General features: G+C 35.1%; 1 protein-coding gene across 1 annotated transcript in view; it reads left to right on the top strand.

Annotated features, from left to right (window-relative positions):
• The first annotated feature begins 4,466 nt into the window (after positions 1–4,466).
• Positions 4,467–23,267, top strand: part of LOC149803909 (eukaryotic translation initiation factor 4E type 3-like) — a 42,302-nt gene continuing 23,501 nt past the window's right edge. The window contains exons 1-3 of the mRNA XM_089953724.1: positions 4,467–4,626; positions 15,845–15,917; positions 21,195–21,289. Of these exons, the coding sequence (XP_089809850.1) occupies positions 4,478–4,626; positions 15,845–15,917; positions 21,195–21,289 (317 nt within the window). The 5' untranslated portion in view covers positions 4,467–4,477. The remainder of the gene's footprint in view (positions 4,627–15,844; positions 15,918–21,194; positions 21,290–23,267) is intronic.

The following is a 23,267-nucleotide window of genomic DNA, read 5'->3' as shown; positions in this document are numbered from 1 at the left end:
ATAATATATCGGCTTGGTGAACTTCATTTGGTACACTAACATTAAAATGTGCAAAGTGAATTTGTTTAGGACGCGGTAGATAAATTTGCCATATTGCTTGTTTGGATAACTAATTTTTAGCAGTAACTCGCGTAACTTTTCCTGCTTCAGCAAGTTTACTAATTGCTGCGCTACCGCTCCAATATCCTTTTGGGGAATAATAAATCGACTCCATTATAATTAATTACAAGCACCTAATACAAGTTTAGATTTCATTGCAGATTTTATTAACCAGCTAGCTAACCTCTCCTTGAAAGATTTATCAGTGATGGCATTTAACGCGTGAATTAATTTCACATCCGCGAGATGGCGCTGTTGCAAATCCTTACTTCGGTAAGCTACATCATGCGCATAACACGCCTTATCAATAGCGTTTATCGGATACTCACCTGGTTTGGGCTGATCTAAGGCATCAAGTCTGATATCAAGTCGGGTTCCAGGACCACAGTAATTATATCCTGGAAGATGTTTTTCTCCTGGGTATTTAGCCCACGGAGATCCTGGTAATTTTCCTAACTTGGCTGCAATATCACCTTCTTTTTTATTTTACCTGACGGAATAAATTTAAACTTTTTTGTGCCGCAACGTTCACACTTGCCTGTAAGCGCAGATCGATTATTTTTTGTTGTAGTGGTTGTTATGTCCGCAGTTGGGGTACATGTTCTACATTTCACACAATATAAATCCATATTATTTTATAATATATCTAATGGAGATCACTGACTTTTCTGCTACAAAACGACGAGAGCCAATCAAACATAACTCGGTGCTACCAAATTCAATTCGAATCATAATTATAGGCCGATCTGGGAGTGGTAAGGCGCAGTTGTTACTTAATTTAATAATGAAGTGGATGAAGTGGGATAAGTTGTATTTGGTAGCTCCATCTGCGGACGATCAGCGCTGCTACAGCGTATTAAAAGATTTTAATGAAAGTGTAAAAGCGCTAAACGACGGTGATGATGTTGTTGAATTTATTACTAGTATTGATGAATCACCAAGTATCGATGATATTGATAGGAGAATTAACAACTTAGTCGTGTACGACGATGTGATGTTGGACAAACAATCAAATCCTGCCAGGATATTCTCACGCGTCAGACATAAAAACGTGGATGTGATTTATGTAACTCAGCGATATACACAAATCCCGAAAGTGATCAGGGACAACTGTAACATTCTTGCGTTGTTCAACGGCGTTGACACATAGACGTTACAAAATATACATCAGACTTGGTGCAGCGGCGATATGGATATAAATAAGTTTAAATATTTCTTTAGCCGTGCTCAGGCAAAACCACATGGATTTGTAACGATAAATTTACATGATCCTCGAACACGGTATCGAGTTGGGTTAGATACAGTTTTTAACTAGAGAGCAGCAGAGAGAGCGACGACAGGCAAACCATGCCAGGATATTTTCCAGGGGCAGACACAAAAACACAGACGTGATTTATGTAACACAGAGCAGCAGAGAGGGCTGAACAACACCGAGTGTTTTCGCAAGATAGACCCTTGTATTAGCAGAAATGGTTGTATAGGTAGATATTTTCATGAGATAACCCTTCAAGTCAGCAGAGAAAGCCTATTATGTCATGTTTACTGAATGAAGGGTTTATTTTGTGAAAAGAATCACTCTATCTAAAATGTTCTCGATAGAAGGCTCTGTTAAGCGAAATAGTTTGTGGGATTCGCCCTCTCTGCTACTGTTACTCAACAAAGACGCACTTGTCCTGAAACAGTTGTTCGGTGAGGACAAGAACAATCGTTTCAGGCATCACTCAACAGCGTAATTAGTACGCTTCGTTATGAACGTGGTGCTGGTCCCCCAGAACGAATAAGTAATTGATGGAGATATACATATTAATAAAGTAGATATTTTCTACGATTGTATGACAGTTTACTAGCAAAAAAGATAATAAACGGTTAGAAGCGCGTGCGTATATTGGAAAGAGTTACTGTTACGTTAAGACAGGGGTGGGCAACTACGGTCCGCGGGCCGCATGCGGGGCTTTCATGCGGCCCGCCAAGGGTTTTCATGCGGCCTAGGAACAAGTCATCATTCGAGTTGACTCTGTTTATGTTACTCTGTTTATCAAATAAATGTGCTTCTTTTGAAGTTTAAGTTTAGTTTTTAAATATTAACAACATATTAACAACTGAAAATTAATTAGATGTTATTTAGAAAAACCTTTTGTTTTTGCTATTTCAAATATTAATTATTTTACTTAATGGAATATGCGGCCCGCGACAAGGTGTAAATTTGTGTATGCGGCACTTGCACTGGAAAGTTTGGCCACATCTGCGTTAAGATATCCTTTGTGAGGAATCATTTATTGGAATAAAAAAAAGTTCTCGTTGACTATTTCACTCTAATGTTATTTTGGAATTATTGTTAATTTTGGTACATCAAACTATTCAAGACTGTTAGTACATAAGCACATGAGACAGTTGGAGTTCATTCTGAATGTTTTATACTCTTGGACTTATGATAGAACATTTAGGATTCTGTTGGATTTAATTCACAATACGTTAAGTTCCTTTACAGTTTTCACTTTGTAAGTGTTAGGGAAATAAATTATTTGTAATTGTACAAAACATGAAAATTTCGCTTGTTTTTTGTTACTTAATTTCAGACCATGAAGTCCTAACAGTATATATTCGGCAGCACAAAAGTAGTCTGAGTACGAATAATAAATAATAAACTCTACTCTGGATATCAAAGATAAAATAATTATCTATTGGCGGAAATGGAAAAATCACTGACGACGTAGTGCGCAGATATCAAACCGAGGCTTTAACGACCCAAAAGAGGCAATTGATTTATAGGCAGGGAAAATCGAGTAACTGTTTGCCAATGTATATCGATCTGTCCAGTAGTGTATTTTCCTGACTGTGGCACCTAGTATAGTAACTTCGTTTGTGGGCGCCCGCAGTGGAAAAAGATGACCACGGGCTTTAGTTGACTTGTTTAAATCATGCGCTCTCGTGTGATTCGAGGGTAAAGTGATGGAGATTATAGGAGGCTTTAATCTATATCAGAAAGTAAAAGCCCTATAATGATACTACTGTCATTCCCCCCCCCCGTTAATGTATAAAATTAAGGGTCTGAGGATTGATTAATTCATCTATAGCAAACTGATTCACCTTCTTCAAATATTTCGTTTATTATTATTATTAGTAGTAGTAGTATTATTCACTTTTGTAAGTATTTTTTTAAACATGGAGTCCGACCACAAGTTCTTTCAAGTTAGTTAGTGCTCTCATCAGGGCGTTACCAACTCTTCTAGCAAAAATAGTACCAAAAACAGTGGACACGAAAAATAAAAATGATGAATTAAAAATGCCTTTTCAAATTGTTAGTGAGAAACCATGGGAAATGATTTTTCTTTAAAAAAATATACAAAAATTGCACTATAGTAATAATGAATTTTGCCATAAGTATAAAATATTAATAAGATTTAGAGTATAGTATTAAGTGGCCAATGGGGACAATCAAATGGTATCTAATATATAGTATCTCCAGACAAGAAAACACAATGATTATCAATTAAAAATATGTTACTTGATATATAATACCCCTTTTGTTTAATGCACCCTGAAAATAAGTACCCATATTTGATCATATATTATCTCCAGCTGCTAAAATCAGCATGAATTAGATTAGATATGGTTCTATGCAGATGCTGGTTATTAATTGCAACTTAGAGCGGAGTTAATCCTCTCAGTCAACTATCTTGTCCTTTTTCTTTAAACCGATAGTAGAGTATAATGATTTAATTGTAGTTTCATTTTATTATTTTAAATTATAAGGGGGTTTGATGAGTAGGACTGTTATTGACACTCATCCGCATGTTGATCATAAAATTGACGAATATCTTGTATGTTTACCATTGTAATAGCTAAAAAAAGTGTATTCGTCTTTTTTTTTAAAGTGTGTTCTCAAGGCGGTGCCAATATTTAATTGCGAAAGATTATGTATAAGGTCGTTTTCCTAACTTAGACATAATAGCAAAATTTGAAATGTACTTGTTTACACCCCTATATTTACATGTTGTAAAATGGACATGTAACTTGTCGTCTGGAAACACACTAATAACTTTAAAATTGAATTATGTATAACAAGGCATCATGGATTTAAATAGACAGGAACATTTGTTGTTGTTGTTGTTGTTATTATTATTATTATTATTAAGTTTGGGTTATATTTTTATTGCTGAGCCCACGATAAAATCGTTTAGTGTGTGTGTGTGTGTGTGTGTGTGTGTGTGTGTTCTTGTGTGGTATTAGCTACGATGTCGTAGCCTCAACTTGATTTGTTGTGTTCTGTCCACGAGGTACAAGTAAGGGTACTAATATTAGTACTAGTGTGGTATAAGCTGAAGGTCTGTGTACTTTCGTAGCATATTTTGGTCACGTGATGCTAGCCGGTTTAACAATGGCGGCCTCCAGTCTACAAGAACTGGAGAGCACAGAAAAATTGTCAACTGACAGCCCACAGTTACACCGGAAAGCGATCAACGAAATCAACTCTTCTGAGGAAACTGGTGTTCCACTAAATACGCCATGGACATTCTATCTGGATAAGTAAATAATGTTTGATGTCATAGCATAGTTGGAGTTTTCTGACACGAAATGTCAATGGGTCAAAATGTCTGGGTGCAAAATGAAAGTACTGTAACTGGAATTTGGAACTGTACAAGTTTAAAGTGCCCTACTCATTAGAATATCGCTATTATAGTACAATAAATTATTTTCTAAGTAGTGAAATGTGTGTAGCGCATAATGTAGTCATTGCATAGAATATTCTGTTTACACAAGTATTTGCAGTTGACCACGCCCCCTCCCCCTCTACCCGGCTTTAGCAAGATCTGCCCGTTTTTACGTTGATACAGTCACACTTGATTATTAAATAACGGGTGGTCGCTCAGTTAAGATAATAAAAAGTATGGTACCGATAGGACATATATGTGAGGTAACTAATCAATGGAAATAAGTAATAAGTGAAAGAGTATACATTTACTTTTTTGTTCCTTCACACTCAGACCAACCCGGTTGGCGTTGTTTGCGAAGAGAAATGTACCGCAACCATCATAGTACTGAGAATCATTAGGTCTTTTAGCAGATCAATGCATTAGAAGATTTCTTCTGTAAACTCTAAGGATACTAAATTTTTCTGGGTAGAAGGACATACACCAAGTTATTTCCCAGAGAGTCGGTTGGTTGAGGCCTTCTTGTATGATCTTGCAGGTGTTGATTTACTAGTAGACCATGCAGTAATCTTCAAATAGCATTGTGTTGGATTTGGTGCTTATTGGCACAGGGGCTCGTATCGTCACTTAAAATTGACCTGTCATATCTGTATTATATAATAACTACAGGGGAGGACACTTCTCTCCTTTTCTCACGCGCCCCATTTAAGAATAAACGCTGTTATTTCAAGCCACATTTTGCGTAGCATAATAAATTTGGTACCGATGTTTAGCTCAACCATTCAACTGTGTATTCTATTAAAAGTTTGACTTAATATCATACCTTTAAGGAATGCCAAATCATTTTCCCACGGTACCGCTTGACATGTACCTGATCGCGCCCGCTTAATATGCAAAAACAATGCCTTCAATGGAATACTACCTTCTCATTGGCCAACTGAAAATAAGTTATAAATAAATACAGGACGTCATTTTGTTTTAACCAATGAGAGGACAGTATTCCATTGATGAACACCAGGAAGAGGATGTGACCCAAAACACTCTTTTGAGGTACTCCGCTAACAAATGTTACTCCAGATGTGATAACCCTCTGGGATCTGTCTGTCAGAAAATCTCTGATCAATTTCCTGATGCCATTGTGGTCTAAGTTACAGAGGAGTCTTTCATGGTCAACACAGTTGAAAGCCTTGCTAAAGTCAAGGACAGCATCATATTGCATTTCTCTATCCAAAAATTTGGCAAACTCATCCACAAGAGTTAAGATACAGCAGTGATTGAACATGTTGAGAGGCAATTTGGGTAATTATGGCTGATATATGGTGCTCACTCTTCTGCTATACCTTCTAGGATCCTTATTGGAATCATGTTTGGGTTAAGCTTTCACAATAAGCTGTATAACCTTCTGTGGTAACTTGATTGTCAGGCATTCCGTAGATGGGTAAGGATCTCCATGTGGGCAGAGCAGGTCACTCTTGTCCTTTCATGTGACAGACTGATATTGTTGATTTAGTGTGTTGGTCTTGTAAAATGCCTCAGAATGTACTTTACCATGTTCCTTGAGTAAGGCCACACCACAGTTGTCTCTCTGTACAGACTTAAGGTACTTCCGTAATCTTTTCTGATTGTTAGGTTCATGGTCTTGATCAGAGTTTCTAACTGCTATCGGGTTTTTAATATATCTATAGTTGGCTTGCCATTTGTGGCATTGGGATCTTGATTTTGCTTCTTGCTGAAATTTCCGATCTCAGGCCTTTCCTATTGTTTCCTTTCTTGCAAAAACTTTGCTCTTTTTTCTGTGTTGGGCTTTAATAGATCTCTCTATTCAAGTCTTGTGTATCTTGTGTCCAGATTTGGTCTTAGATGGTATTAATTTGTTTACTAAGATGTTTGTCTTCTCTGCAGAATGTTTCTGTGTTTCATATGTGAATGACTCTTGCAAAGTTTTCAAATCTTGTACGGTCTGCATTCCTGTATTGGAAATCTTTACAAGGGGCTTTCTTCACTTTCATTGGTCATAGGTATGACATTGCATTTGTTGATTAACATTTTATTGTTTGTGAAGAACAGATTAAAGAGAATTCACTGACCCATGTTGGTGCATCTACAACCTCTTCTTGGAAGATATCCTTTTTGACAGTAGCTGTAGGCATTGGGCATTGTTTTTTCTTTCTAGCAGTAGATAATAATTTTCCCAGCCAATATCTGTCAGGTTGAAGTCTCCTTATAGTCATTGATGTGCATCATGTGGGATTCTGGTAAGGCATGAGTGAAGGTGGTCTAGGTTGTTTGGATTGGTCATGGATGGAGGTTTGTTGAAGGCACCAACATATAGTTCTGTTGCCCCTTTAACCTTGCTCATGGCCCAAACACCATCAGAATTATTGTCTGCCTTAAGTTATTCTGGCTTGTTGCTGACATACTGGTAATATGCTACCAGTAGGGCAAATACACTGCTACCATGGGGTCCATCTAAACAATCTTTGTATTTAGTGTGTGTGATTTAGATTTTTAACATAGCTTTAACAAGTTTTCAGTCATATGGCTATGTCTGCATTGTGGCAGTTTACTGTGATGTCTAGCACTGGGGCATCATGCCACACACCTTGTGTCATCATGTACCACCCAGTCACATTATCCTGAAATCGGGCAGACCAGTCCTAACACTATCCTCTTAATGCTGAGTGTCTAGCAGGTAGCTGTTAGTACCACTTTTATAAGTCTTTGGTATGACTGGGCCAGATTTTGAACCGGTGACCTCCATCATCCAAGGCAGACACTGTAACCACTTGGCCACCGGAATGGTATTGTGGTAATATTTTGAAGTTTGCTGGGAATACTTAAGCTGAGTTTGTACTGGCATGATTCTTACCAATAATAATAATAATGGCATGGGTAGAGGAGATCATATTGCTAAGTAGTTGCAGGCCCCATTTATTGATTGACAGTTATTGACTGGGATTGTTATGGCAAGTCAGGTCTAAGTCCAGTGTGGCTGTGATCTTATTTCACTGCTTGTGCTAAAGCTTATTTCACTGTCTACTTTGGTACAATCACTAAAGTAGTTTGTTTCAATCATCAAATATTTTAGTAGAGAATCTTGGCAAGCCTCATTGAATACATTCCAGCTTATATTGTTGAGGGTTTTGAACACGGCATCTGGCATACCCATACACTCTTGATAATACCATACTTCTCACAAGTCACAGCAAACACAAGGCTTTGTTGCAGACCATGCAAGGAAACCTGATGATTCTAAGGCCCAGATTTGGTTCTAGTGTATATGAGTCAGCTAACAAAAGGCTACGTAGATAGAGCAGAACGAGTTTGTTCCGACAAAATGGTCCTTTTACTTTCATTATTTTTAGGATGGTAATGAGCTAGGAGAAGAGCGGTAATCTAGGCCCATCCGTAATCAGTAGTGGCTGTAGGTTATTCCTGTCATCTTCGGGTAAATGTTTTGTGTGCATTGAGGGTAAGGGTTACTATATTATATATATTGCATTGTGGGATGTTCTTATGAGTGACCTGCTTTAAAGTAAAAAAGACTATCTTCATGTCTACAATGAAAATAGTTTGAGCAATGATACTTTGATAGTGTTATTCAGCAGGTTTTTTTCAGCATAAAAGAATTCTGTTGTTATGGAAAACCTGGCCTGATAAGTTCAAAAGAATCAAGAGCTAGAATAGGAAAGGACGAACATGCACCACCATGGAGACTGGCGAGTTCATAAGTTTACAAAGGATAAGTTTAAAGTTGTTTTTCTCTCAGTGAAGAAATATATTGTGCAAAAAATGCACCAGAATGAAGACAAAGGAGAATCCAAAGCAGTGTCATATAGACAAAATAATGTGAACCAGTAAATAGGTAATGGTGATATTTGAGTAAGTTCTGCGTCATGCATGTGACTTGTGATATAAACATAAAGGTAAGTTTGGCACATGAAATGTACATAATTCACAGATTATTTCAGGGTTGTTTTTAACCCAGGACTCCAGGTATTTCATGCATGGTAATATGTGTGGTTCTGAAAACTCGACCTTCCATATTTTAATGGCCATGATCTTATGACTTATAATGTATGCAGAAAAAAACATAGGTACCACCGTGCCCTATTTTTCATCTATAAATGGATAACTTTCGATTGGAAACTGTGACATGAACTAACATGATGTCGATACAAATAAGTAATGGGTAATAAAAAAAAAGTTTGTTTTGGCCTTCCTGCCCTGTTTTATTTTTCCTTGCTGTTTGCAGAAACATGCTTTTTTGTATCTTACTATGCGTAACTTCATACATGAAATTATATGAATGTATGCAAAATTCACTGGAATATCAAATCAAATCAATATCAAAAACTGAAGGAAACAAAATCAAAGAAATATGCATTGTCTTCAAACTGGGTGATCATTATAACATGCTGTCATGAAAGAACTGTTGATGATAGCCTAGTATTAGTAGTTCCAGTTCAACTTTGTTGACTTGATTCCTGTCAATATTTGGGAACTTTGGTGGCTAAGAGGCTTGTGGGCTGGACTCACAACCATAAATTTGATGGTTCAGATCCTACCATCAGACCAGCCAGGGTCAGCTACTGTGGTGTGTCCTTGGGCAAGGCATTTTATTCCCATTGCCTCAGCACTAAATAGCTAACTTTTTGTTGCTTGCTGCCTTGCTTTCCAAATGGCAAGTTTAAGAATTGGCAAGTTTACTATTCTGCCCTACAATTCTTTGCCAGAATAATGACATGTAGAGTTACTTTTTTTTTAAATCCACAAAAAAATGAATTGGAGAAAAATGTATAATCTAATGTCACAATAATCATGTATTGAAATCACCATGGTGACATGTGACTAAATGAGTAGTAACGTCATTTGCATAAATCTTGGTATTCGCACAACCAAGGAACAAAAATTGTACAGTAAAATGTCAATTATCCAGACACTCATTATCTGGATTATTTGCTCATTCGGACTTCTTCCATGTCCCCTGAAAATGTTCACTTATTAAAACATAAATGTATCTGTAAATTAAATGTCTCTTATTGTTTGTACCATTTCTGCTCTTAAGCATATCAAATGTCTACAAGATGTTAATATTCATTTAGTCACTGTACCTATACAGCCAAATATCTGCAAGATGTTGATGTTCACTTTGTCACTAATACCTATACAGTCAAATGTCTACAAGATGTTAATATTCGCTTATTCACTGATACCTATACAGTCAGATGTCAACAAAATGTTAATATTTACTTAGTCACTAATTACCTGTACAGTCAAATGTCTACAAGATGTTAGTTTTAACTTAGTCACTGATACCTGTAGACTCAAATGCCTACAAGATGTTAATATTGACATGGTCACTGATATACAGTCAAATGTCTACAAGATGTTAATGTTCACTTAGTCACTGATACCTTGTAATTATTGAACCCATTTATTCTATATGGATTCTTCCATTCACAGTTCTGCTTTTGGACAAAAATTCAGTCATTCAAAATGACTAATTATCCATATGAAATCATTGCTGCCCATTGAGTCCAGATAATACCACACTAATGTTCTACACCCATTTTTTACACTTAGATTACATCACACATACCAATTTTGAAAATTCACAATAACAAGTTGGGTCAGGTTGCTGGTTGTTGTTGTTATTGTGGGGTTTAATGCCATTTTTCAGCACATGATATTCTAAGCATGGCGTCCAGTATTAATGGTGGAGGAAGAACTCGGGGGGGAAAACCCCCGGGAAGAACCACCGACCTACAAGAAGCTACTGGCAAGCTTTCTCATGTATCCACCAGGTTGCTGGTAAATTAGACACTACCGTAATTAGTCATATCAGTTAGAATAAAACATCATTTATATGTGATAATATACTGTACCATTTTAATTGTGCAGAACTGTCATTCTGTCTTGGTAATATACTCTTGTGATTTAAAGTTTCACCCTCAGATTTCAGATTTCATGCTTTGCTTTTGCCAACTAAGGGTTCTTTTCATTCCATGGCCCCCACCCTAAGCTCTAAAACTTGTTGTAAACCCTGTCATTAACTGGAGTGTTGGAAAAGCTATTTCAGTATAGAGCTCTTACTGTCACAATCCCAGTGTCAAAATTCATTGATAAATACCACACCTAAAACAAGAAACTGAAGTAGAGCACTTACTGTCACAATCCCAGTGTCAAAATTCATTGATAGATACCACACCTAATACAAGACACTGAAGTAGAGCACTTACTGTCACAATCCCAGTGTCAAAATTCATTGATAGATACCACACCTAATACAAGAAACTGAAGTAGAGCACTTACTGGCACTTACTGTCACAATCACAGTGTCAAAATTCATTGATAGATACCACACCTAAAACAAGACACTGAAGTAGAGCACTTACTGTCACAATCCCAGTGTCAAAATTCATTGATAGATACCACACCTAATACAAGACACTGAAGTAGAGCACTTACTGTCACAATCCCAGTGTCAAAATTCATTGATAGATACCACACCTAATACAAGACACTGAAGTAGAGCACTTACTGTCACAATCCCAATGTCAAAATTCATTGATAGATACCACACCTAATACAAGAAACTGAAAAAGTTCAAAATCTAAAGACTGAATTAAATATTCTCAATCTGGGAATCAAGTCTTGTTTTTAATAAACCTTACTGAATATAATCCATTTTGTTTTTAGTCTTCATCCCTGGGTTTAATCAAAATTTAACAATCCAAATGTGATGATCTGGATTGAATTTAATAGTAATGCAATCAGTTTAAATTGGTATGGACTACAAATACTATATTAATTATCTTAGTTTAAATAACACAATAATTTTCTTAGTTTAAATACCACATTAATTATCTTAGTTTAAATAACAAATTAATTATCTTAGTTTAAATAACACATTAATTTTCTTAGTTTAAATAACATATTTATTTTCTTAGTTTAAATAACACATTAATTTTCTTAGTTTAAATAACACATTAATTATCTTAGTTTAAATAACACATTATCTTAGTTTAAATAACACATCATCTTAGTTTAAAAAACACATTAATTATCTTAATTTAAAATCCATTTTGTTGGCTATGATGCTTTATATAATTAAGTGCAGTACATGTATTGCTGAAAAATAAAGAAGAATGATAATTCTTCCAAATATAGTTTTGGCGAGACATTTTTATCTCGTAAATATCATCATGGCAGTCCCTCCATATTATGTAGTTTTGTTGTAGTACTGTTGACCCCATATGAGTTTGATTATTGTTATTCTCATGTTCTTCAGTTGTTTGGTAAATGAATGTAAATTATACTGTTGGTAAAAGTTAAAGGTCCTCTGTGCACATTGAAATTGATAGTGCTTGGTAACTGAGAACAGTCAGGCAGAGCCATATCACTGAGTGCATCTTACATTAGTCTTGGTCACTAAACTGCTTGATAAGTTCTGAAAGGCTTCTTGATGATCAAGTCTATGTCTGGTATTGTAAGTTTGGTTTGCTCTCAAAATACATCTCCAGAGTATATCTTGATTTTTTTCATTTCTTTCAGTGGCTGAACAAGTTGTGCTATATTAAGGAAGTTTATTAGTCTATGGATAAACTAAGTTATGTTCTTTTCTATTCATTCATTACCTTTATGATTCATAATTAGCAACATTATGAGAAATTAATAAGATTCATAATTAGCAACATTATGATAATTTGCTGTACAATATTCATAATTAGCAATTCATGTATTATGAGGATTTCCTGTACTGAACATGATGATTCATAATTTGCATTATTTTGAGAATTCTAGAAGATTCATAATTAGCAACATTATGAGAATTCCCTGTATAAGACCAAGATAAGAAAATAGAAAACATTAGAGGATTATAATGATTGAACCAAAGACGTTAAGAAAATACAATTTAAAATTATAATGGTACAGGTTATCTGCATTTTACACCAAGATTAAAGACAGGATTTTGTTAACTGCTGGTTGTACGTATACAGTATTAGACCAGATATGGATATGACTGGTCATGCATATCTCATGCTACGAAGTGTAAATAGAGCTCTTTGGTTTCTTCCTCTTCCTACACATTATCTGCTCATGGAAAAACACCATTTTCTGTCACCATTTTCTGTCTTTTTGATTGTAGAGAAAACTGAAATTCTGAACTATTTTCTCCATAAGAATTAACAAAATCATATACATGTATGCCTAATATCCTTGAATAAGCAGCCATTTGGGCAAAATGCCTATGCTTGAAAAACAGTTACTATACTTTTATACTCTCTGTACAAGCAGTGTAGCCTGTTAATTAACCCACTGATTGGATGATAATGCTTGAAAAACAGTTACTATACAGTTAGACTCTCTGTACAAGCAGTGTAGCCTGTTAATTAACCCACTGATTGGATGATAATGCTTGAAAAACAGTTACTATACAGTTAGACTCTGTACAGGCAGTGTACACCTGTTCATTAACTGACTGATTGGATGATAATGTTCAAAAACAGGTACTGTACAGTTAGACTCTCTGTACAAGAAGTGTATGCTGTTAATTAATCCACTGATTGGATGATAATGATTTATATTGATTAATACAGCCACAGTTGTCTTTTATTTCACACATTAATTATATTTTGAAAGATGCCCAAATGAAAAATGTTCTTGAAAAGTTGACCATGTGATTAGATTTTCATTAACAAAGTGTTCTAATTTATTAATTGCTTTTACATGCACAGAACATTTTGTCAGAGCCATGCAGGGGTTTAGAACTTCTTTATAGTTACAGCGTGAACTTTTTAAAGAAAAACTTGTAATTAAACAGGATGAAGTTATTTTTTATATTATATTTTATGATCTTGCTTCACATTTTTTTTACCATTTTTTACTTTGACACATGAGCATATGAAATTCATAATTTACTCTGTTAGCTTATTAAGGTCATGTATTCAGTGTTTTATGACAGAATAGGGTTTTATTTTTCTCCATGTTGTAAACTGACTTGTACCTTTTAGTTGAAGGGCAAATTACCCTTCTGTACAATATGTCAGTTTCATGAACTACATAATATCAACCTGGCGATTACTTTAGAGTCTAATAATTTCAGTTTTACATGGGCGTTTCATGCTGTGATTGTAAAGTGCACTATTCAGATGTCTACTAATTTAACCAAGTTATCAAACTCCAAAAAACGATTCATGTGTTCAATGATAAATAATTCTAACAGAACTAAACTTGAATTTAATGTGAAATTTCTAATAAGGAGTTATTCTTGAAATATATTAATGTGATTCAACAAAGACTGTTGACACATCACCACTACATGGGCCAACACAGGCACATCAACACTTCCATCATTGGATTTATTTAGGATTATCATTAAAGTTTATTCAGAACTTTAATCATTAGGACTTGTGTCAGTAATTCTTGGATTAGTTGGGATTTAAATCGCAATATCGTAAGTTCTTTTTACATTTTTCACTTTGTTTCTAGGAAGTAAATTATTTTTTGAATTTTAAAAAGCTTGTTGCTTCTCACTCTTTCTGTTATTTATTTTAAGACCATAGAGTCATAATACCTCAAAATATTTATGAAATCGGAATCTATCTGTACAATCATGGTATTTGTACATGGATGTGTTCAGGTAGTATGTTCAGTTGCCTTATCAGTTTATTTCATCAGTACATATACATGTATTTAGCTGTAGGAAACAATCCATGGAAATCCTAAGGATGTGTTACCTTAGTCATCAGAAACTTTTATATTTAGCAAATGTCATCATAAGAGATAAACAGTTCACAGGAAAAGAGATAGCAACAAGGGTTACATATAAATAGATGTTGGCTGTAAGCCTAAGTATTCATATGAGAGGAAAATTTTTTTTCATTAGTTCAGCTATATGATATCATTTCAGTTACTGTATAACATGTACACATTCAGATAATTTGGCAGCCTTAGACATTAATAAAAATGATGACATAATTAAAAGTCTTGTATGCAAGATTTGATGCATTAAGAATAATGATTATATAATTAAAAGACATGTATGCAAGATATGATAATTATGCAGGTACTCCTTGCAAAAATCAATTTAAACTAGGCAGTGCAAATGAAAGGAAACCTTTGAGGTTTTTTTTGGCTTTTGTTGGTTTAATACCAATTTTCAGCACATTGCAGTTATTTGCCTTGTATAGGTACATTACACATTTCAGTTATGTCTTGTACAGATACATTGCACATAGCAGTTATTTGTCTCATCCAGGTACATTACTCTACACATTGCAGTTATTTGTCTTGTGCAGGTACATTTCACATTTGTTATTTGTCTTGTACTGTATATCTACATTACACATATCAGTTATTTGTCTTGTACAGATACATTTGATTTGTACAGGTAAATTACACATTGCCTACATTACACATTGCAGTTATTTGTCTTGTACATGTACATTACACATTGCAGTTATTTGTCTTGTACAGGTACAGTACACATTGCAGTTATTTGCCTTGTACAGATACATTGCACATAGCAGTTATTTGTCTTGTACAGATTCATTGCACATATTAGTTATTTGTGATGCACAGGTACATTACACATTGCAGTTATTTGTCTTGTACAGATCCATTGCACATTGCAGTTATTTGTATTGAACACATTCATTACACATTGCAGTTATTTGTAATTTACAGGTACATTACACATTGCAGTTATTTTTCTTGTTTAGGTACATTACACATCAGTTATTTGTCATGTACAAGTACATTACACATTGCAGTTACATGCATTTGTCTTGTATACATACATTACACATTCCAGTATTTGTCTTTTATACATATATTACACACTGCAGTTTTTTGTCTTGTATACATACATTACACATTCCAGTAGTTGTCTTATATACATGCATTACAAATTGCAGTTATTTGTCTTGTACATGTACATTGCACATATCAGCACAATGATTTGCTCATTTAGCTGCAGACATAGTCACCACTGGTATATCCTACACACAATGTATAATAAATAATAATAACAGCTGTGGTGTAAAGTGTTTTGTTTCAATGATTTCCATGTTAGTAAAATATTTCAGATCTGTTCCTGGCACATCTGCTGCTGAATATGAAGCGTTGTTGAAAAAGTTGTATACAGTCAGCACTGTACAGGTAGGTATATGATAGTTTGTACACATTTAGCACTGTACAGGTAGGTATATGATAGTTTGTACACATTTAGAGTTGTAGAGATAAAATATAGCATAGTTTGTAAACAACCAGTAATCTACTGGGAAATATATGGTATTTTGTAAACAGTTGGCACTATAAAGGTAAATATAGGATAGTTTGTACACAGTAGAACTGTACAGGTAAGTGTAGAATAATTTGTACAGAGGTAAATATAGGATAGTTTGTACACAGTAGAACTGTACAGGTAAGTATAGAATAATTTGTACACAGTACTGTACAGGTAAACATAGTTTGTGCACAGGACTGTATTGTGAAATATAGAATAGTTTGTCCACAATTAGCACTGTACAGGTAAATATAGGATAGTTTGTGCACAGTCAGCACTGTACAGGTAAATATAGGATTGTAAACAGTAGAACTGTATATGTTGTTGTTGTTGTTGTTGTTGTAGGGCTTAACGCCATATTTCAGCACAAGATAGGCTATACATGGCGGCCAGTATTAATGGTGGAGGAAGAACCCGGATAACCCCCGGAAAGAACCACCGACCCACGAGAAGCTACTGGCAAGCTTTCTCACATAACCACATTAGCCGAATCCGAGACTCGAACCGACGCAGACAGAGGTGAGATGGCAATGATCCGTAATGGTGAGCGCTTTAGGAACTGTATATGCAAGTATAGGATAGTTTGTACAGAGTAGAACTGTACATGTATAGGATAGTTTGTACATCTTTGTACAGTGCTCATTTTTAATAATGCTGCTTATGGGAGCCATGAAAGTGACCAGCATTATCAAATGAGGGGGAGTTTAATATTGAGGGATATTCCAACAAGGCTGTACCCTGATAGTACATTAAAGTGAGGGAAACTTTATATTGGGGGATGTCCCAGCAAGGCTTTACCTTGATAGTACATTAAAGTGAGGGAGACTTTATATTGAGGGATGTTCCAGCAAGGTGTTACCCTGATAGTACATTAAATTGAGGGAAACTTTATATTGAGGGATGTTCTAGCAAGGCTTTACCCTGATAGTACATTAAAGTGAGGGAAATTTTATATTGAGGGATGTTATAGCAAGGCTTTACCTTGATAGTACATTGAAGGGAGGGAAATTTTATTTTGAGGGATGTTCCAGCAAGGCTTTACCCTGATAGTACATTAAAGTGAGCGAAACTTTATATTGAGGGATGTTTCAGCAAGGTTTTACCCTGATAGTACATTAAAGTTGGGGGAGTTTTATACAGATGGATGTTCCAACAAGGCTGTACCCTGATAGTACATCAAAGTGAGGGAAACTTTATATTGAGGGATGTTTCAGCAAGGCTTTACCCTGATAGTACATTAAAGTTGGGGGAGTTTTATACAGATGGATGTTCCAACAAGGCTGTACCCTGATAGTACATCAAAGTGAGGGAAACTTTATATTGAGGGATGTTTCAGCAAGGCTTTACCCTGATAGTACATTAAAGTTAGGGGAGTTTTATACAGATGGATGTTCCAACAAGGCTGTACCTTGATAGTACCCAGATGCTTTTGTTTTAAACTATGGTAGGCATAACAGATGATGGAGAGAATACGCACACACACTTACACACATGATGCCATTTTTAATCTATGTTTTCATATGGCCAATGATATTTCTCTTTTATACTGGGCCAAAACTGGGGATAAAAAATAATTCCAATGGTTGGAGCAAGGCAAACATGACCTCTTTGTTTTGATTCTGGAGTAGGGGTTGAATAACAGTTGTGTTTGTAATGTAGATAAGACAAAATCATTATAGTCTGTGTATAATATGGCCTTGACATCTTAAATGTTATAAATACCATTGTTTCCAAAATAAGAAAATTATATACACATTAAAACAGCAGTTTGTCAATGCCAGTGAAGTCCAAGTTCAACAGTCCGAACTGGTGTTCATGATCATCTCAAGGTATATCCACTTTTGGTAGACTGAATAGAGACTGCTGAAGCTTTCATGTGCAAAATCCAAGAAATATTGCTATCCATGGACAGCTCATAATAGCAGGTGAAACAGAATTGTGTTGGACTGATAAGTCACCTTTTTATGCTTTTAAACAATTTTCATTTCACTGACTGATTTGGAGACAATTCCTAGAACAACATGGTTTTTAGTTGTACAGCTCCTTACAGCAGATCTTTTGACTTCTGAAGCACCCTATCTAGGTTTCAGTGCATTATTGACATTCCATAGGGTCCTAGCATGTAGTACAGTCAGATGGCTGTGGTCATGTATAATACAGAGATCTTATCAGTTATTTTTATTTGGTCCCATCAGAAGTTGAGTGGAAAAACAAAATTACCATCTTTGCACCCATTTCATGATGATAATGATGAGTTACATCTAATATAAATAGACTTAAATGCGCAGATGTTATCCATGATACAATCCATGGGGTTTAATTGGTTAGATGTTATCCATGATAAAATCCATGGGGTTTAGTTGGTTAGATGTTATCCATTATACAATCCATGGGGTTTAGTTGGTTAGATGTTATCCATGATAAAATCCATGGGGTTTTAGTTGGTTAGATGGTTATCCATGATACAATCCATGGGGTTTAGTTCGTTAGATGGTTATCTATGATAAAATCCATGGGGTTCAGTTGGTTAGATGTTATCCATGATAAAATGCATGGAGTTATAGTAGTTGGTTAGATGTTATCCATGATAAAATGCATGGAGATGTAGTAGTTGGTTAGATGTTATCCATAATAAAATCCATAGAGTTTTAGTTTGTTAGATGTTATCCATGATAAAATCCATGGGGTTTAGTTGGTTAGATGGTTATCCATGATTAAAATCCATGTGGTTTTAGTTGGTTAGATGGTTATCCATGATAAAATGCATGTGGTTTCAGTTGCTTAGATGGTTATCCATGATAAAATCCATTGGGTTTTAGTGGTTAGATGGTTATCCATAATAAAATCCATGGGATTTTAGTGGTTAGATGGTTATCCATGATAAAATCCATGGGATTTTAGTGGTTAGATGGTTATCCATGATAAAATCCATGGGGTTGTAGTGGTTAGATGGTCATCCATGATAAAATCCATGGGGTTGTAGTGGTTAGATGGTCATCCATGATAAAATCCATGAGGTTTTAGTGGAAAGATGGTTATCCATGATAAAATCCATGGGGTTGTAGTGGTTAGATGGTCATCCATGATAAAATCCATGGGGTGTTAGTGGTTAGATGGTTATCCATGATAAAATCATTATATATTCAACTAGATATATGTAGCTGAATATACATATGCCAAATAATTTTTTAAAATTTGTATCTGTATTAGTCATAGACCAGAAGAGCTTATGGGATTGCCTATTGTCCATTGTCTGCTCATCTGTTGGCACAAGTTCATTATTGCTACTTCTCCTACACTACTGCTATGAAACTTTACACATCCATTCATCCCATGGTCTAGTTGGTTATAAATGAAAATTGTAGTGCTTGAGCATCAAATATAGCTGCCACAATGGCGATCTTGAAAATCTTGTTATTACTACTCCTGCTGAATGAAAAGTCATATTGGCATGGGGGTTTCACCACAAGATTTCTTGTGATGTTTAGTTAGTACTAAATATTAATGATGCTGCTTAGGCATCCAATATGGCCCACAGCAGCCATATTGAAATCTTGTTATTGCTACACCGTTATTGCTACACCGGAATGGAGGGTCATATCAACATGGGTTTTCCACTAGAAGACTTATTACAATGTCTAGTTTGTTTTAATATACTGTATTGTTGATCTGAGATCCAAAATGGTTGTCATGGCAGCCAACTTGAAACTATTTTTATCGCTACTACTTCTGAATAGAAAGTCATATCAACGTGGGGGTTTTCATCAGAAGACTTCTTATGATCTCTGGTTTGTCCTAAATTCCTGAATGAAAATGATGCCAATTTGCTATCAAAATTGGTTTCCAAGGTGGCAGTCTTGTTATCACTATTCCTCCTAAATTTATGGCCATATTGACATGAGGTTTTCACTAAAAGGCTTCTTGAATATGCAAATCCAATATCAAATATGGCCGTGATGGCCATCTTGAAAATCTTGTTATTACTACTCCTCCTTAATGGATTGTCATATTGACATGGAGTTTTCACCAAATGTTTTCTTATGTTGTCAAGTCAGTCTTAAATGGAACTGGTGCTCATCGTATATCCACTATGGCTGCCACAGGCTTTAATTTGCACAAGAATATCGGGCTGCTTCAACACACAGGAGTTAAAAAGAAGAAATCATGGTCTTATCTTTAATTCCTTGGATACATTATTCGACCATTCTGGTGGCCTAGTGGTTAGAACGTCTGCCGCAGAAGCTGGTGGTTGTGGATTCGAAGCCCGGCCGAGTCATACCAAAGACTTACAAAGATGGTACTAACAGCTGCCTCACTGTGCACATAGCATTAAGAGGTTAGTATTAGGAGTGGTTGGCCTTGTGTCAGGATAATGTGATTGGGTGGGACATCATGCTACATGTCTGCGGCATGATGCCTCAGTGTTAGACATCACTGTAAACTGCCACACTGCAGACACTGTAGCGATATGACTGAAAACTTGTTAAAGCTACGTTAAAAATCCTAATCACACACAAACAATATTCAGTCAGTAGTCCCTTCATGGGACTCTTGTTAATTTTTTAATTTATCTCCATTAAAGTTGTATTGTTTTATGTTTTTATATCAGTCTTTTAATTTATGAATTTATTTTTTTATTCAAACTCTTTAAAATTTTGATTTGAAAGAATAACTTTATAAATTTTCTTACAATTACCAACAATACTTTTTCAGAGTTTCTGAGATTTGTGTTTGTCTATAAAGTAATTTTTGAAGGAAGGAGCTTTTTACACTGAAGATGTATTTATCATGAAACCGTCTAGACGTGGTTTAGAAGACATTGATCATGAGATTTTAGGTTTTGAGGATGTTGATGGATATTGTGCTGATTTAGAAATAGTGCATAACTGGCTGACAAAACATTTGCAGTAGCAGAATCATTATTTAGATACTTGAATCCTAAATCTATTAAATTGTTGAATATTAAAAATAAAGGCCAGCAAATCATTCTTTAAACATGACACGGAGTGTCTGACATGTGGCAGTTTACTGCAGAAACTTATGCCTGAGATGTTGACATTTGAACAACTTGAAAGGATGTTTGCTTTATTAATATGTATACATTTATTAGTATGGACATGTATTTATTAAGACATCATAAATAATTTCAGGGCTTCTGGAGTGTATATAACAACATCCCAACTATAGAGACATTAAGCTGTAGGTACAGCTACCACCTGATGCGATATGAGAGGAAACCCATGTGGTGAGTGGATTCTTTAAGATACCAGTTCTCCTGTGCCAGAATATGAGAGAGAGAGAGACAGAGAGAGAGAGAGACACAGAGAGAGAGAGAGAGACAGAGACAGAGAGAGAGAGAGAGAGAGAGATGGAGACAGAGAGCAAGCAATTAAAAGGATGACTGGAATGAGGTGAGTACAAGTGAGATAAGAAATATTAAAAGGGTAAATGACATTGACATTATGACTGGAATATGGTGAGTACAAGTGAGATAAGAAATGTTAATTGTGTTTTTGACACTGACATTATGACTAGAATATGGTGAGGACAAGTGAGATAAGAAATGTTAAATAGGTAAATGACACTGACAGTATGACTGGAATAAGGTGAGTAGAAGTGAGATAAGAAATGTTAAATGTGTAAATGACACTGACATTATGACTAGAATATGGTGAGGACAAGTGAGATAAGAAATGTTAAATAGGTAAATGACACTGATAGCATGACTGGAATGAGGTGAGTAGAAGTGAGATAAGAAATGTTAAATGGGTAAATGACACTGACATTATGACTAGAATATGGTGAGTAGAAGTGAGATAAAAAATGTTAAATGGGTAAATGACACTGATAGCATGACTGGAATGAGGTGAGTAGAAGTGAGATAAAAAATGTTAAATGGGTAAATGACACTGACATGACTAGAATATGGTGAGTAGAAGTGAGATAAGAAATGTTAAATGGGTAAATGACACTGACGTTATGACTAGAATATGGTGAGTAGAAGTGAGATAAGAAATGTTAAATAGGTAAATGACACTGACAGTTTGACTGGAATTTGGTGAGCAGAAGCAATATAAGAAATGTTAAATGGGTAAATGACACTGACAGTTTGACTGAAATTTGGTGAGCAGAAGCAAGATAAGACATGTTAAATGGGTAAATGACACTGACAGTTTGACTGGAATTTGGTGAGCAGCAGCAAGATAAGAAATGTTAAATGGGTAAATGACACTGACAGTTTGACTGAAATTTGGTGAGCAGAAGCAAGATAAGAAATGTTTGTACATCAGTTCACATTATGTGCCTTTATCTAAACAATGCCTTGAAGGAAAACTTGACCTTGCATACACTGGGCAGTCACTGTTGACATGTTCCAGTTGCAGCTAAAACATCGACAAACCATTATTTGTTAACCACCTGGATGCTGATTGGAAACCAGGTTACCATTATGCACATGACTTTTATATAAGAAATTTAGAGGGGGAAAATATAATGACCATTGAGAACAGGTGACTGCTATATAAAGGTGGCATATTCATACAGGTTTGACTGTACATGTAATAAAAGTGAATGACAAATATTCATCAATCCCACATGGGAACATTTGTTAAATGACTGTTAAAAGAACCTCTATTAGAAATATAACATGGAACTTGTGTTGTTTGTGATTCTTGCAAGAATCTCTATTAGAAATTTAGCATATGAACTTGTTGTTATTATACGATTGTTATAAGAATCTTGACTAGAAATATAAAATGGGAACCTGTGTTGTCATATGATTTTTACAAAGATCTCTGTTAAAAATATAACATGGGAACTTGTGTTATATGATTGTTACAAGAATCTTGATTAAAAATATAACATGGGAACTTTTGTTCTATGATTTTTACAAGAATCTCTATTAGAAATATAGCATGGGAACTGTGTTATATGATTGTTACAAGAATCTCTATTGAAAATATAACATGGGAACTTGTGATATTACATAATTGCTACAAGAATATCTATTAGAAATATAACATGGGAACTTGTGTGGTTATGATTGCTACAAAGATCTCTATTAAAAATATAACATGGGAACTGGTGTTGTTATATGATTGTTACAAGAATCTCTATAAGAAATATAACATGGAGACCTTTGTTGTTATATGATTATTGCAAGAATCTTTTTTAGAAATATAACATGGGAACTTAAGTTGTCATATGATTGTTACAAGAATCTC

This window comes from Sinohyriopsis cumingii, chromosome 3 (genome assembly GCF_028554795.1).
Source record: "Sinohyriopsis cumingii isolate HCF-2022 chromosome 3, ASM2855479v2, whole genome shotgun sequence".
Classification (NCBI taxonomy): Eukaryota; Metazoa; Mollusca; class Bivalvia; order Unionida; family Unionidae; genus Sinohyriopsis; species Sinohyriopsis cumingii.
The sequence above is the reverse complement of the archived record's forward strand: the minus strand, read 5'-3'. Positions and strand labels throughout refer to the sequence as shown.